This window comes from Cyphomyrmex costatus, unplaced genomic scaffold, assembly GCF_001594065.2.
Source record: "Cyphomyrmex costatus isolate MS0001 unplaced genomic scaffold, Ccosl1.0 scaffold474, whole genome shotgun sequence".
Classification (NCBI taxonomy): domain Eukaryota; kingdom Metazoa; phylum Arthropoda; class Insecta; order Hymenoptera; family Formicidae; genus Cyphomyrmex; species Cyphomyrmex costatus.
Genome location: NW_017279009.1, coordinates 1,147,829 through 1,163,851, shown reverse-complemented (window position 1 = coordinate 1,163,851; position 16,023 = coordinate 1,147,829). Strand labels below are relative to the sequence as shown.

General features: G+C 39.1%; 1 protein-coding gene across 1 annotated transcript in view; it reads left to right on the top strand.

Moving 5' to 3' along the window:
• Positions 1 to 16,023, top strand: part of LOC108777866 (uncharacterized) — a 31,392-nt gene that overhangs the window by 8,673 nt on the left and 6,696 nt on the right. The window contains exon 2 of the mRNA XM_018544849.1: positions 4,377 to 6,372. Coding sequence (XP_018400351.1) covers positions 5,321 to 6,372 — 1,052 coding nt within the window. The 5' untranslated portion in view covers positions 4,377 to 5,320. The remainder of the gene's footprint in view (positions 1 to 4,376; positions 6,373 to 16,023) is intronic.

The following is a 16,023-nucleotide window of genomic DNA, read 5'->3' as shown; positions in this document are numbered from 1 at the left end:
GCTGAAATATCTATACAAATGGAATACGGAGAGGAAATACGGAATTAATATAATTTAAAACCCTTTTAGAAAACATTCGATATTATAAAAGAAAGTATATACTTTGTGCATATATATATTTTTTTTAATATATATGGAATTATAATTTTTAATTGAGCCTTTAAGGATTAGTTTTAGCTTCGGAGAGATTCAATTCTTTCACGGAAAGGACAGTTTTGCTGAAGTATTCAAAAATTTAATTATCTATATAAATAATTTTATTGGATTATCAAAAGAATTATGTAGAACAAGTTAGTTTTGAATTCGCAACTATTTGCAGCGTTTCTCGTCGTGCTTTAATTGTTTTTGATGTTCATCAAAATTATTTTTAGATTTACCTAAGTTTGTAAATATTTTTGCAACATTTTTTTGTCCAAAGAAACGTTGATCACATTTTTTTTGTTCAGTTGCGTATGTCTGCTAATAATAAGTCTCTACTAAAATACTGATTTAAGATAGAATTCGATATAAAATTAATTGCCTTGGTTGTGGCTCGGCGTTGAAAGATGAAAAGCGTAATCGAAATATAAAATAATAAATTTACAAATCAATGCGACGCGATATAAGCGAGCATCGTCGTCCATCCTTAGAGATTCTCACTACTGCAAAATTATAGGAATGACGATAATGATGTCAATGGCACCGTGCTGATAATATCCTGGTTGCTACTAATAAGCGACTTCCTCAAATCGTGCTTTTCTCTGTGTTTCCATGCAAATTACGCGGCCGTAAATAAACGCGCGGTGCATGAGTCGGAGAACTTAAATACATTCTGGATTAGTCTAGCGATTCGCGCGACTAGAATCCGTACGTCATTTTCACTTTACAATCATGAATAACGAATGTCCGTACCGATTATCTCAATGTGTTCATTGTCGAGATTAATTCTTCGACAACGAATAAGTAATCACTAAACAAGTATGCTCATCGATTAATATGACATTCATACAACTTTAAATACATGATAGATATTTTCTTGATCAGATAACGAAAGTAAACGGCAAATAGGCGTTGCTGAAAAATTGAATAAATTATTTACAAAAATAAAATAATTGAGTTAAGTATTGATTTGTTTTTCAGAAATCATACACACACACACACACACACATCTAGAGAGAGAGAATTTTGTTTTATTTTAAAAAATATCTAAAGAGATTCTCTAAGAAAGGCTTAGATATCGTTAAAAGAGCAACAATATATAAAAATTTGAATTTTACGAGAATTGATGAAAGGGGTAAAAATCTAAATTCAAATATACATATATTATTTTGCATTTTCCTGTATAATTTTGCAGAACCTTTTATCAAATTCGTGGATGTGGACATTGCGAGCGTTCTCCGTGAACTGTATTTTACCGGAACCTTGCTCATCACGCGCTATCGATGCGGCGATGCACTTTCTGCCGTGAACGGCAGGCTGGACGTACGGAATGCGAGCGGAACCCGTTTCTATGAGTCAAGCCTGACTATTGACAACGAAAAGAGAAAGAGAGAGCGAAAGAAAGAGACAGAGGTGCCCGCGGCCCACGATAGCCGATCTTGCGGTTCTGGATCGTATAAGCAGGCGATCCAGCGTATCGTGCGGCGGCAAAGGATAAGAGAGAGAGGAGAGGAATTTGCGGGATCGAATCATGTTACGCCACAAAGATTGCCTTCGATAAAGACTCAGGGTACCGTGACGAGAGAGACGAGATGCACGTAGGACCACATTTAACGTGTAATTGGACGACGAGTAACACTGATTTTATATATGTGTAGACAGAAATGTTTTTTTACAACTAGGATAGCACGCGCTTGGTCTTTTACTACATTTTACGTCCGAGTACCGGAAGAAAGTGAAACGATTAATTGTAACACGTGTTTGAGTTTATAGAACAAAGTGGAGAAAAATAATTTTACATCTTAATTTTGTTTTACCTCATAGAATTCATATTAAAGGCAAAAAGTGAACGAACACGAGAAATTTACGTGCTCGCTTTACCTGAACTTCATTTATTGGCATTCTTTATTGTAATGACCTGAATCTGTGACACGCCTGCTCGATTCCTTCTCTACGAAGAATTTATGAAGCCTCGTAACACAATAAAGACAGAATAATAAAATACGTAACTTCGAAACGGTTTTCGTAATGTACGTAAATTTCTCGAATGGAAATTATATAATGTTGATTTTTTTGACGAATGACCGAAACACAACGTCGATCTAGCAAGCAAATCGTTGTGTTTCCTTGAGAGATTGCGTTTCGGAAAACAATTGTTCCGTTCTCCAGATATTTCGGAGTTATTCACGTGATGTAGAAAATACTAAAACATTTTTTATGCGAGCGGGATGGAAATAAAATCCACACCATAAACACGTTTTTGCGACATGTAGGCATTGCGGTGCCAAGTTACAATCGAGTTCATCGATCCGGAATGACAGTCTCTTCGTGGCTCTCAGCAATGACATATTCAATAAAGTATACGAATACATACCGGCCATTTAATCGTCGCGTCGCATGAAATGGGTTGACATGACAATGAAGTTTATTCTTTCTTTTATGTTAATATTTATCTTTTTTCTTTGTTTATTCGATACGTATTGATAAGTGAAGAGAAAGTTACAATCACTGCCTTAATGAGATGTGACAAATGAGCTTGAAATTAAAATTTTAATAATATAAAATTGAAAGAGTCTCTCTCTCTCTCTCAATTGATTTGCTCAAATTTGTCAAAATTATTTATTGTATTTAATTATATATAACCTTTGATGTACAATAATTTAGGACTTACTTCCGCATAGCGCTATTCTAATTAACAGAATTATCGCTCAAAATACACAGGAGAATTTCTAATTGCAATTACATTCTAGATGACTGTATGCCGTTAGGTAAGCGCAGAGACGAGTTCGCGTGACCCGCTCGTGCCGAGTGAGAGGAAATGTATGAACAACGTGCTCCTCCCCCTCTCCCTCTGGGAGAGGCTGTGTACGGTCGTAGAAAGTGATAATAACACGGGTACAGGGTAAATGAAGTATCGATGCAATTGTCCCACGTGAACCATTGCGGACACACGTTGCTAGATCAATCAGTTTTCTCTCGCAATTTGCTTATCGCGCGCGATTACAGACGATTTGTCTTTTGAAATTCTTCGTAATCAGATGTTACGCCTCTCAACCGTATGCTACTTCACGGTGCGACTTTTCCGCGAGTGCAGCCGTGTGGCTAAAGGTCATCGTCTGCCCGGTAAGTGTTACGCGTACCACCGCACGATCTTTCTAATTACGCCGTTGCGTCCTCGGAGCTCCCAATCCTCGACAGCATACACCGTTGCACTGAGCACATTTTACTTGAGATCTGTACGGAATTATTCTAAAATTTCAAAATTTTATTACGAATATTTTTTTCAATAATAGAATGGGTTTTGCTGATTATACACTGCGAAGTCAAGCGTGTAAAACGTGATTTCAATATACATGTGTTAACTAGTTTTCTGTGTAAAAGTGACACTATATTACAGTATATGTTTAAATATGTAAATTCATATATGCAATACAATATTTAGACAACTAATTGTGAAACTCGTGTTGTCATAGTTTGAATAGTCTGAAGGATTGATATATGATATAATGGCGCACTGTCCGAATAATTTATTTTGTGACTATATATACAGAATTATACATATTATACAAAGAATATATAATGCTCTAATTCAAGAAAGTTACACCTTGAAAGGATACACTTATATGATTTGCTCGGAATCGTGAACAAATTGGAATCACAAAACGAGCGTTAAGTGTCGAGGAGCTTTTACGCTTTGATTGAAAAACGTTTGCAAAAACCGCGATAATTTCGATTCCAGAATCTTTTCACGTTACATTCTGTGTTAGTAGCGACGGTCGCGCTTTAAAGCGCTCCGTCACGATGCAAGTGGCGTAAAGTCCGTTAAAACGAAGCTATTCTCTTCTGGTTCGTATTTGAGAGGTGTCACCTACTTTACTTCTTGCTATAATATATAACAATTCGTTTACAATTTCCATTCAGTTGATGCTTTTAATCTGACGATGAGTTATAGTCGTGTATTATACTTATATACTTTCTTAAAACAAAGCTATGCGAAATTTTTTAAATTCCATCCTGTTTAAAAAAGAATTCAACGCGTATGACCAATCATATATTTCGGCTTGCATGAAACTTTTACAGATACCGAGGGAGAAAGAGGGACGTCCGTTTTCTTCGTTACGGGGCAGGGTGTAGATTATACCCCGTATCTATCCTTCTTTTTACGGTCGGACTATTCCGACCGACAGCGGAGAGTTGAACAAGTCAGTCCATTAATTATTTTCTCCGACCTGTTGCAGAGGCACCGCCGGCACCATCTCGGAAGCCATGCCGGCTGACGAGTTCGTGCGTATCCGACGAGAAGACGGTGATAGAAAACCGAGCTTGCAGCCGCCTTAACGCACTGATCGACTGATTGCGTCGTCGTTGATAAAGAAAGAGAACGAGAAAGACGAAGGCCCTTCGCAGGATCGACCTGATCATGCTCTTAGCGAACCCGTTTCCCTACCCGTTGTCATCGTATAGTTCCACGCTGTGAACCCGATATGTGAGAGTCGCCGCCGCCGTCTGGTGGATGCCATCGCCATGGTGGAGCAACTGGTGTGCAGCAATTCGCTGAGTCCAGGAACGTAACGTTCAAACGAGCCTCAGATTCATACATATTCGTTCTATCTTTAAGGAACTAATTGCAATCGAAACGAACGAATGGTAGCTCCGGCTTGAAAACTAACAAATGACACGCCTTTACGTATTTAGAATAAAGAAGGCCCGAGACGACTTTAAAAAGCGATTTATTTTACTACGGGAGTGTTAAGAAAGCAAAAGTAAAATTAGAAGTTCAAATTGATGAATCGCGTATTAATTCACGATAGACTTAGTATAACTTCGAAGTTTAGAAATTTAATCGGAACTTATTCGGAACATTTGCGTAGTGTGAAGAGAGAAGTGATATTGTTCATCACGAAGAATCTAAACTGAAGAGAATCGAGTTCGATGTGTTATGTGTTTATGTGATTTGACAGACAATTAGTTTCGTCGTGAAACATTCAACGTAATGAAGAAAGAAATAACGTCCTCTAATACGACGAATTTAGTATGAGGAAGATCAAAGTTGACATCTACGTGCTATGACACGGTGGATTTGGTGCAATTCAGTACTTTGTTCCGTCACGAGATGTAAGGATTACCGTATCAGGAGAAAAGAGAAGAAGCCTCACTCCGCGTGACACCAGCGTGTCGAGTAATGCTGAAACACATCCTGACGGGGCAGCCGTCGTCAACGGGCTCCAGGCATCATCACAATGATTATCAGACAAGCTCGGGCTCGTTGCACGGCGGACACCACCATCATCACTTGCACAACAGTTCGTTGCACCAGGATCAGCAACAACAGCAACTGCCGCAATCGCAGCAACCACCGCAGCAGCAACAGCAGCAGCAGCATCTTCATCATCATCACTACACCGGAAGCACCGGGACACGCAGCGGTGTCACCGGGCATCGCGGTAACAATAGCGGAATCGACATGTACGATTCCGTGTCGAGACCAACAGCGGCGACGGTGTCGAATGTGCATCAATCGGCGACGACTCCCTCGTCGACACATCGGCATCCGCTGAACCATTCTCAGCTGAGCGTGAACAACTTGTCGCAACGTTTGAACCATTCGCACGCCCTTAACGTATCGACTCTGTCGACCTCCAAGCATTCGGTTAATAGTGTCAGTCCGGTCGGTGGCGTACATGGCAATAACGGTGGCGGTAACAATAATAATAACCATAACGTCTCGGCGAGTCAGTTGGGCCACACCGTAATCTCGCAAACGAATGTCTCGCATCAGGACAGGCCAAAGGCGAACGGCGGCTTCGACATCTCCAGGCTGTCGCGGTTGCCGAGTCAGACTACACCGTCACCCGCACCTGCCGCATCTGCACTTCCTGTTGTAGCTAGCCAAGTAGCTGGTGGGCCGCTTAATGCCTCCTGGTCTTCGTCGCTATCCAGGAATCTCCATCGGCGTGATGAGGCTGGCGTGAAGGAGATGCTAACGAGCCTCGGATTGTTGTGTTTGGTATCCCTACTTTTAGCTCTGTTATCGGTCATCTTCCTACTGAAGATCTCGCCGCTCACAGTCACGTCCAATAGCCTTATCAGCCCGGAGGAATTTGTGATCGTCTACGAGGTCACCCTCGCGTTGTGCGCCCTCGCCCTGTCTCTCAATCTCTGTTGCCTGCTGGTCTGCGCCATACAGTTCCTTTTCGCGGTGAAGCTCGTGAAAACCTCGTATCAGAGTCACCGGTAAGTTGATTAAAATAATTTTCTCTTTTCGATATTCGTGTCTCGAAATATTTTACTAAAATTAGGATTAGAGAATTATCGTTCTCTTTTACTCCGTTATTATTTCGATCTGATATCTCGTAAATGGCGCAATAAAAGGCTTTAATAAGGCTTCTGAAAGGAAGGATTCTGACCGTTAACGGGTTTATCGCGAGACCAACGAGTTTGATGACTAATGAACGACATGAAAAGGACCGATACGAGGCCAATGAGCCAGCCTTGACACGTTGGAATCCAGTTTAATTATTTTTAAGCTCTAATGGGAACCGCGTGACTCCGTGCGAGCAAGCCGAGATCCTTAATTAATTAACGTATATAGTAAGAGAAGGCGATATTCTCTGCGCGCGTTCTATGGCGACCGACTGATTCGGAACGATCGGTGCGCAATAACATCCCATCGTCTCTGTCGTGACCTCTGGGTTCAATACGACGTTACGAAACCGTTTAAAGATCGACTCACACTTGTGCCATAAAATCCGATGTTTGCACTTGTAAGCTCAAGGTCTTTCTATCTATATTTTGTGTTAAAACTATTTATTAATATTATTACTTATGTGATATTACATAATAATAATACAATATATAATTAATTATAAAGAAGTTCTCAAAGACAATTTAATCTCTGTATAATAAGTAATTGATCTAGAAAAAACAAGTTGTTGAGAAAAATATATAAAGTTTATTATAAATATATATCGTGTACGTCCTTTTAAGGAACTGTGATTGATGTCTGTATAGGTAAGTACGATGCGTGAAAGGGGTTTACTGTTAGTTTGGAATATATGACGATCGCTACGATCGGTGTGTCTCGACCTTAACACACGTCATGTCTGTTAAGGTTTTTATCGGTGCCTTTACGTGCCAATGTCGAAACGTCGCGTCGCATCGAGGAAAATTTCGGTCCTTTATACGCTGGTAAAAGGGTACGCATCCTACTCCTTCGTAATCCTCTACTTAAAACGCGTAATAAACGGTTTGTGGTCTTGACCCGGCACATTGCAAATAGCGCCGATATCTTAGCTAATAACCGCAATGTGAAAAAGGAAAGACGAGGGAAGAATCTTTTTACCGGGGAACCTTGCTGCTGTTGCTATTACTTGAATATTATTTTTGACATCCGTGCATAATTATGCAAACCGCGCAATTTCGAACGAATCAGAGACCGCGACGCGATCGTATTTTTTTTCCTTTTTTTAATATTATAATTGTTAAAAATTTTATCACGGTAATTTTATTTGTGCATTTGATATTAGGATTATAAAAGTTTAAAAATAAAATGGAAAGCTGACTGCTAAATTAACTAGAATTTATTTAGCTACTTTTGATTTGAAGATTCAAATACTGAACAAAAAGAGGTACATGAAATTTTTGCAGCTTTAATTATTGAACAAATTTTAGTGCTTATATGTATAATGGATTTATAAAACGTTAAATATATTAAAATTGATTGAAAAAATATTCCAGTTCATAAAGGTTTCTTGGCGTTTTTTGCACTTCATATATTGTTAAAAGTTTCAATCTTTTTAAATCAAAAGTAGATAAATACATTCTAGTCAATTTACTAATGAACTTTATATTATATTTAGTGTTTTAAGTGCTAATTAAACAAGAAAATAAGCGACTAGATATGCAAAAATGTTTATTCCGCAACATCCTGCGAACTTTGCACACAAATACATGTATAACAGCGATTGTTAATCACACAGGAAGCGATGAGACTTATATGTAATAGGATCTATTACGAGGATACCACACCGAGTTAAAGGGAATTCTTCCCGCGGGATCAAGGGAAACGATTTATGCGAATCGAGGCCGTTCGCGGGTGTTCTCGCAGTTTCTTCTCGTACGATCTCACGTCGTCGACATTCACGATCAAGATCGTCCTTACGCGTTGGGACGGAATGGGTTCCCACTCATCCATGCGTGCCCCATCCGTGTACATACGCACTCCTCGAATATACACAGGTGCATGGATCTCGTATCCAACGCACAGGGATCGCCGGCGCCCCCGACAAGATATATCAGTGTCTTACCGTGCGGGCGTTTCTTCTCACGGAGAGAGAGAGAGAGAGAGAGAGAGAGGCGCAAAAATTCACCTTCGCGTTCGCGCGTGTGCGTGTGTATGCTCGCACGAAATTGCACGCGAGAAGAATCAGAGCGAAACGCAAACGCTCTGTGGATCGTAATGTCGCGCCACTCCGAAATTATCCTCGTTAAAGAAACGTGTTGATGCGATCGTCTTCGAAGCGATCTCTCCCGAAGCGTGACTTCTTTTCCTGCTGGGTATTTCGGACACGAACATTTGTGTTGGTGTTGTCACAACAGACACTTAGTAGACGAGGAAATATATGATATATAGAGCAGGAACATCTTACAGAACAAAATGCACGTTTTTTTTTTTTTTTTTTTTAAGAAAAAATGTAATAACATTGTTAATATTTTTTTTGACAAAAATTAATACTGAATATTTAAAAGTGTGGCTAATTTATTTGATTTGTTATTTGGTATATTTGCTTTATATTTGATATTCATGTTATGTGTATATATTTTTTCGCAGTATATATATTTGAAAGAAAATATTTATTTTAGGAATCATTCCGAACAATTCAATCTTACTCTAATGATCTTATGATTCGGTTTGATTTTATTATTTCTTTTTTTGTCGATTTGTTGGCAAAGACGTTTGTGCGATGGGATGGACTATCAAAAATGTAATGAACGCATACGCAGTAATAGAATACGTAAGAGTTCATTTCGCCGCAGCGGAAAAGGACGAGGAAATCCTGAGTTGGTAAAGTCGTAGAGCAGGTAGATGGCCGTTAATAACCACCTTGAGAATGAATAAGGAAAACAAAAAGAGTGCAGGAACGCACAGGATAACTTCCTCTCGTTTCTCTTGCGGTTTCTACTCGCAGTAATGCACCTTTCATTGTTAGAAATGTCCAAATAGACTGGCGAAACACGATTAATATATTTTCTTTTAAGCGCTCTGGACTTGTTCTTTAGTCATATAAGTAGATATACACATATAAGAGATTATCTTAGCCATCTTTTTTTTAAATTTATTTTTATTACAACTATGTGTAACACAATTGCTATGTAAATGCATTTCCATCTTTGCATGATACAGAAGATTAATTGTCTCAAATATTTTATTGAAACATGGCGGATGTTCCCTTCTTCTTTTATCAATTGCAATCGTCGATCTCATCTCTTCCACTTTTCAATTTCTTATAAAGTTTCCGTTTCTAAAGTATATTTAGGGAAAGATTGTATGTTACAAAGACCTATATGAAACCTAAGAGTTCCAAAGGAAATCTCAGCGCTAAGACGGAAATTCTTCGGATAACTGTGACCGAACGGTTGGGATCTTCTCCGAAAATATTTACGCACTAACAGAGACATAAATAGTTTGTTCCGGGAAGACAAAACCTGTTTTAATTAAGTTTCGTCATCGACAACGTTCAAAATCTTTATTAATTTTAGAGATTATAATTTCTCCATTGATTTTCTAATCTAATCAAATTTCTTGATCAATTTTTTCCAATAAGTATAAAAATACGTATGCCTAATATAAGTAATTATAAATATTTTTTAAATATACGTATCTTCTTCAAATTTTATAAAATAAGTATAATAAATATTAATAAATTATTGTTGATATAAATAAGGAAGTAATTAATAAATGATCTTTATAAAAAATTTATAAATTATAGAATATGCAAAATATTGGAAAGTTGTTTTGTCTTCAATTATATGTAATTGATTAAAATTTTTTTGTGAAGTATAAAATAGCAAAATCTTTCGAAATTTGAAGAATCTTTTTCATCGGTTTTTCGTGATTCAGTATGTGCATATTACAAAATATGTATATAGAAGAAATATTTTTTTATCAATACGATGTAACGCATAGTATATAATATTAAAAGTATGTATATATATATATATATATATAAAATATCAAAAATGATATTATATAATGTGGAAGTTCTTTGTATTCTTGGATTAGTGAAAGCGGCAGACAGACACATGCGGACGGAAGACTGATAAGGTGTAACAATGCTTGTATGCATAATAAACCGAATGTAGGTGACGGGTTAACGGCTTCTTTCTAAACAATGTTCTGTGCCAACTGATAAGTGCAACGATCGATCAGAACACATGCTATTTTTGTCTCGCACTATCACGAAACCTTATAGCTGTATAACTCTACCTCTATATACTTGGGCTCGTGAAAAAATAATCAACTGCAGCTCTTGAATATAGGTGAATAGGAATTCATAAACAACGGCCGGAAACAACACAAATGTTTTTTTTCAATCTTTTTCAACGAAGAACAAACAAATTTAATTAAAGGAAAATTTAAATTTAAATTTAACTTATATTTAAACAGAATCTTATATTAATTAGACTAAAGTCTATATAAGATATATTCGATAAGACTATATAAGATTCTGAAACTTTTAATAGTCCATATTTATATATAAATGCAAATTTGATAATATTACGTTACTAAAATTAAACAAATTTACTGAGATAATGACACAAAGTAAATTTTAAGTTAAGTACTTTATTCATATTTTTTTTTGTACACAACAAAAAATTAATGTATGCCGTTTTGATCGACGATCGTTCGAAATTAACTCTGCGTTCTTGTGCGTAATGCTTTGGTTGTGAGACCTATACCGAGAAATCTGAGCTCGGCTGCTGAACAAATACAAACAGACGTCGATAAGGAATGTTCCTGCCGTAAAAATTAGTCAGGTGCCATATGCTAATTTGATCAAAGCATATTAGCTATTTGCACTTTTAGGCTGTATTTGTTAGCATTAATAGAAACCAATATTATTAAAATTGTCTTACCTGTCGTTACCTTTTCATTTAACTTCAATAATATATAATTAATCGTATAATGTATTCTCTCATTAAACTAGAAAGCAGGTTCGATCATTATCAATTGCTACATAAATATGTCTCTTTAGCAAGATTGTTTAGAACGTTTTGATAATTTGGGTCATAGAAATAAGATATATAGTAGAATTATTTGAATTATATAAGCTTATTTTTTCGTCGCGTGTTAAGAAATTTCTTTGCATGCAGAATAAGAGCGATGACCTAGAGATAAAATAACGTAGGAGAGATTGCAATGTTGCTCGAAATACGTAAGGTTTTTATCGATGTAGGTGAATAGCCTTAGAGTTTTTAGCGAACATTATATAATAAAATTCATTCGAGGTCAGTCAAAATTGGGTTCTTTTACTTCTTTCTATCTCTTTCTCCCTCTATCTCGCACACGCGTTAGTCACAGCTTAAGTACGCCAACTTCGAAAGAGAGGCTCCGAAAATCTGTGTACAGACTGCGACCTTTCTAGGAATCTTCGTGCATTCCTCACAATGTTCACCGATGGCGTATCAGATCGGCATAGATCGCTGAAATTCGCCCACCGTTCGGGAAAATCTTATCTGCAGTAACAAGAATATCCCTTACACACGTATAAGAGGCTCACAGAACATATATAAAGGGTCTGGCTTATGTCCCGCCAGCTTATGTCTTCGACGTAAGCCGTCTCCGGCTTCGGCGTCGGCCAGCAGCACAGCAGTGTTATTTGGTTCTTCTCAAGTACTTCTACTTGGCATTCCACGCCCTCGGATCTCTGGATCCTGTCTTATCGTGCCTCGTTCCGGGCGTTCTCTCCTCGCGGAAGATTCTCTTCTCGAATTTAGGAGCGTATGTGAGACGGAAAATAAATTTGACACCAAGATGAAGTCATGAGGACCTCTGTACTCGAGAAGCAAAGGAAAGCAGACTCAGAACGATCGGTTTTGACATATTTATTGAATCGTTACATATGTAAAATGTCGTTTTATACCTTTCCCAATGACTCTCTCAGGTAATATCAGGAGTATCGAGAAATATACGTAATTGAAAAACTTCTGTTATGTTCTTTACGTTTCTCAAAGCGAAAGGCACTATTTACATAATCTTATTTTTACTAAACATGGGAAATGTAAAGGTGAGAGGGGCATCGAGAATAAGAAATACGTTCTCAGCTTGTTAATTCCCGCGACAAGGCGTCTGGATCTCGATCTGGATTGTATACCAAACTGTGAGATTTTGATCTTCCGTAGGCTTCCGAACAGCTTTTGGAATCTGCACACTCCTGTTTCTCCGAACTGCGTCCTCTCCAAAATACCGATGAACGCATACATTTCGCGTTCAAACACTCGGCGAGAAATACGTGCCGTTTACCCACAATATCTTGTGGCAAAACACGGCACATCGAGGAGCGATTATTCGCATCGTCAGCATCGTCTAAGTGGTGTGCCTTTGGTACACTCGAGTTAATTAATGCGCGTCTTTGATGCAATCTCAGATAGAAAGAACTCAGTAAAGTATAACTTAACTGCGTTATACTTTAATAAATAATTTTCTTCGTAATATATACATATGTATGAGTATTTCGAGGATATATGCTGCTTCTTATAACTCTTTCGAAAAAATCATACTTCCCGTTACGCGTTTCCATTTAATAATCATAAGGAAGGAAAAGGTTACTCGTTATCGATACCGATCAGCGTATAATATTACTCGTTTAAAAACGGATCGATCAGCCGTGGCTAATCACATACGCATGGCAATACGATATTCTCGTCTATGAACATGCACTGCTACGAAGATCGGCGCGTATCGCGGCAAGTGACGACGACAAGCAATCGGTCACGCTGTCACTTTGATGTGTTGTGCAGCGCCAACAATATCCGCGCGATGAGATGGAGCCGGGCTGCCTGGCGCGAACAGGTGCAACACGGAGGTGGATCGAGAGAGGCCGTAACGGTTGTCGCCCCGGCACAAAGTTGCGCGACGGCGAGGAACGGCGCGGCGAGGGCACCCTCAATTTCGTCCGAGGGCCCCTGGGCCCTCGTCGTTAAGTCCCTTCTTCCCGGTATCGGGCCGAGAGCAGATAGGAAATTCCGCGGGTATACGTTGGGACGCCGCCTTCGGTAAACTTTTTTTCAACCGTGACACGGATTACAGACACCTGTGGCAAGAGAGGATGCAAGAGAAGCGCAGATCGTAAAGAGAGAGAGAGAGAGAGAGAGAGAGAGAGAGAGAGAGAGAGAGGAAGGAAAAGGACGATGGGAAAAGGAGGGAGAAATGATCGCGGCTGTAAAGCGAGCGCGCGCGTATGATCCATCATCCGCGGCGGAGCCGTGTGATCAGCGTATGATCCATCATCCGGTAACCGCTCGCATCCGCGACCACGGCGAATGCCGATGCCGCAAAGCTATGCGGATGTAACCGGCCGATGATCCGCCACGGCCACTCAGGATCTACTTTCAGCCAGAACGGTAATCGAATTTTGCGTTTGTATAATCGAGAAAAATAACTTGTTCTCGATATTTCGATATTGGCAAATGATGCCATGCGCGTGATGGAACAGAGAATTTGTTCTATAGAGAGATGACTTGCTTACACTGACAAATAATACTAAATTTTAAGAAAATATTTGTTTGAATATAGTATTTATAATACTTACTTTTGATATACAAAATATTTATTTACTGTCCAGTAAATGTTTAATTACTTACTTAATTATTAGTGTACTATTCAAAGACATAATGATTAAGATTTAATACATATGTTTCTCAGTGTAGACTGAAAGAAGGACGACCAAGAGAGAGAACGAAAGAAACGTTTCTTTTTAAATACTGCGTGCTTTTGCGTGCCGTCTAAGCACAGCTTCGTGCAATCGTACGTTACGGTACCGCGATTTTCATACAATAACGCGCACACAACAGTTTTAATTATCGGAGCGCGAATCTGGGCATGATGTCATCTCGTTCGCGGAGATTGGTGTAACGGCACGCGGTTATAGCTCTGACTGTTCCGCGCGCTGCGGCTTCCGGAAAGAGCGGAAGTGCATAGAGCAGCTGCAACAACCGCGACGTGCACCGTCGCTTGGTCACGTGGTCCGCGCGGCGAACCGTATAAAGACAACGAGGAAGAGTCTCGTCCGATTATCGTGACACGCTTGTATGCACGTGTGTATATATATATATATGTTCGCATCGTGTCGTTCTATGGAATACGCGCACGAACGCGTATCGGGACGCGATTGGGTGTTCCGCCTGTACCATCGCTCCACAAGTTTCACCGTTTCGCAACAGATTACACGCGCGCCTCTTCCTGCAATGGCGAGGTTTGCGCGCGAGCGCGCGCGCGTCACGTACGCACCGCGTACGCGCTTGTGCGTGAAGGCGCACGGTTCACTTGAAGAGATGATCGTCCCACGGGGAACGACTTGCCTTTGATTCCACGAGAAACTAGACTGGCGCGGAAAGGTACGACGTATTTATTTCTGGGAGGGGAAGGGGAGGGCTATAAGAACTGTAAGCTGGAAAAACGTTTCCGGAGAGTAAATGTGCTCTGCGCGCAAATATTTCTTCTAATGTGCGCAGGACTTCATGGAAGAAATATCAGGAACTGCAATCGATATTAAATATTAAAAATAAGAAAGTGAATAATGATAACGCATAATGGACATATCTTATATCTTATTTGCGTGTATCTATTGTGCTATTATTATTTTATTTTTAGAATTTGATACATATTCATTTCTTCCATTGCGTGCAGGGTTTAACTTCGCGCAATTTATTACGATGAAAGATTTATCGTGTTTATTTTATTATATTTGTATGTTTACGTTTTTGTGTCTCGAGATGAATCCCACCGAGCAAGGATGACTGATTACGAGCGACTATTTATAGATGAATATAGACAAATGTGTGAAGCCTCTTTCTTTTGATCGAAAAGGAATAAAATATAAATATGTACATTCAGGTTTATTGAAATAAGTTTTGTCCGTTTAGGATGCCAGTTCGTTTCTTTTTCTCTGATAATTTTGCACAGTACATAAAATAAAATCAAGAGTTTAAACAATAGAGATATACATTGGTAGATCCGTTTAAAATTTGTTTGTTGAAATTAGATTCAAGCGTGAAAAGCTTTCCCCGTGTCGTTATCCATACAGCATCATATTCAACGCGACTTGGTCGCGAGAATTATCTTCTCGAAGCGGAGAGCGAGATTCCCACTCTAGAACGACATTCTCCAACTCGTTCAGCTCCGCCAATGAATGTAGCGCGTCCACACGTGGACGCGGAGACATGCGTGATTTTTCGCGCTGTCATTGAAAGCTGCGCCGCGCCGGTCGCTGACTTTCTGGCAGTTGCGCTTAATTAATAAACCGTTTTATAAATATCAGATCCACGGATATTTCAGTCCGATGGTGAATGTCTGCAGGTCAATGTTTCCAACGACTCACGCTCTCGCGCATGCGAGCGAATTCCGATTTTCCAGAAATGATCTACGCGATTGATCACGAGAGGAAACACTATAATTGCCGAAGATGAGAGGTTTCGATGAAAGAAGTTAAGTGGTATTAATTTTAAACTCTCGGTTCAACTCACTCTTTATTAAGTATTTCTAATTCTGAGAATTAGAAAAGGATGAACCGAGATTGAAGTTAACCTACATTGGTAGAAATGGACAAGAGCAACTCAACTACTCATAAGAACAATTTATCTGATACTATATGTTTCCGCTGGCCT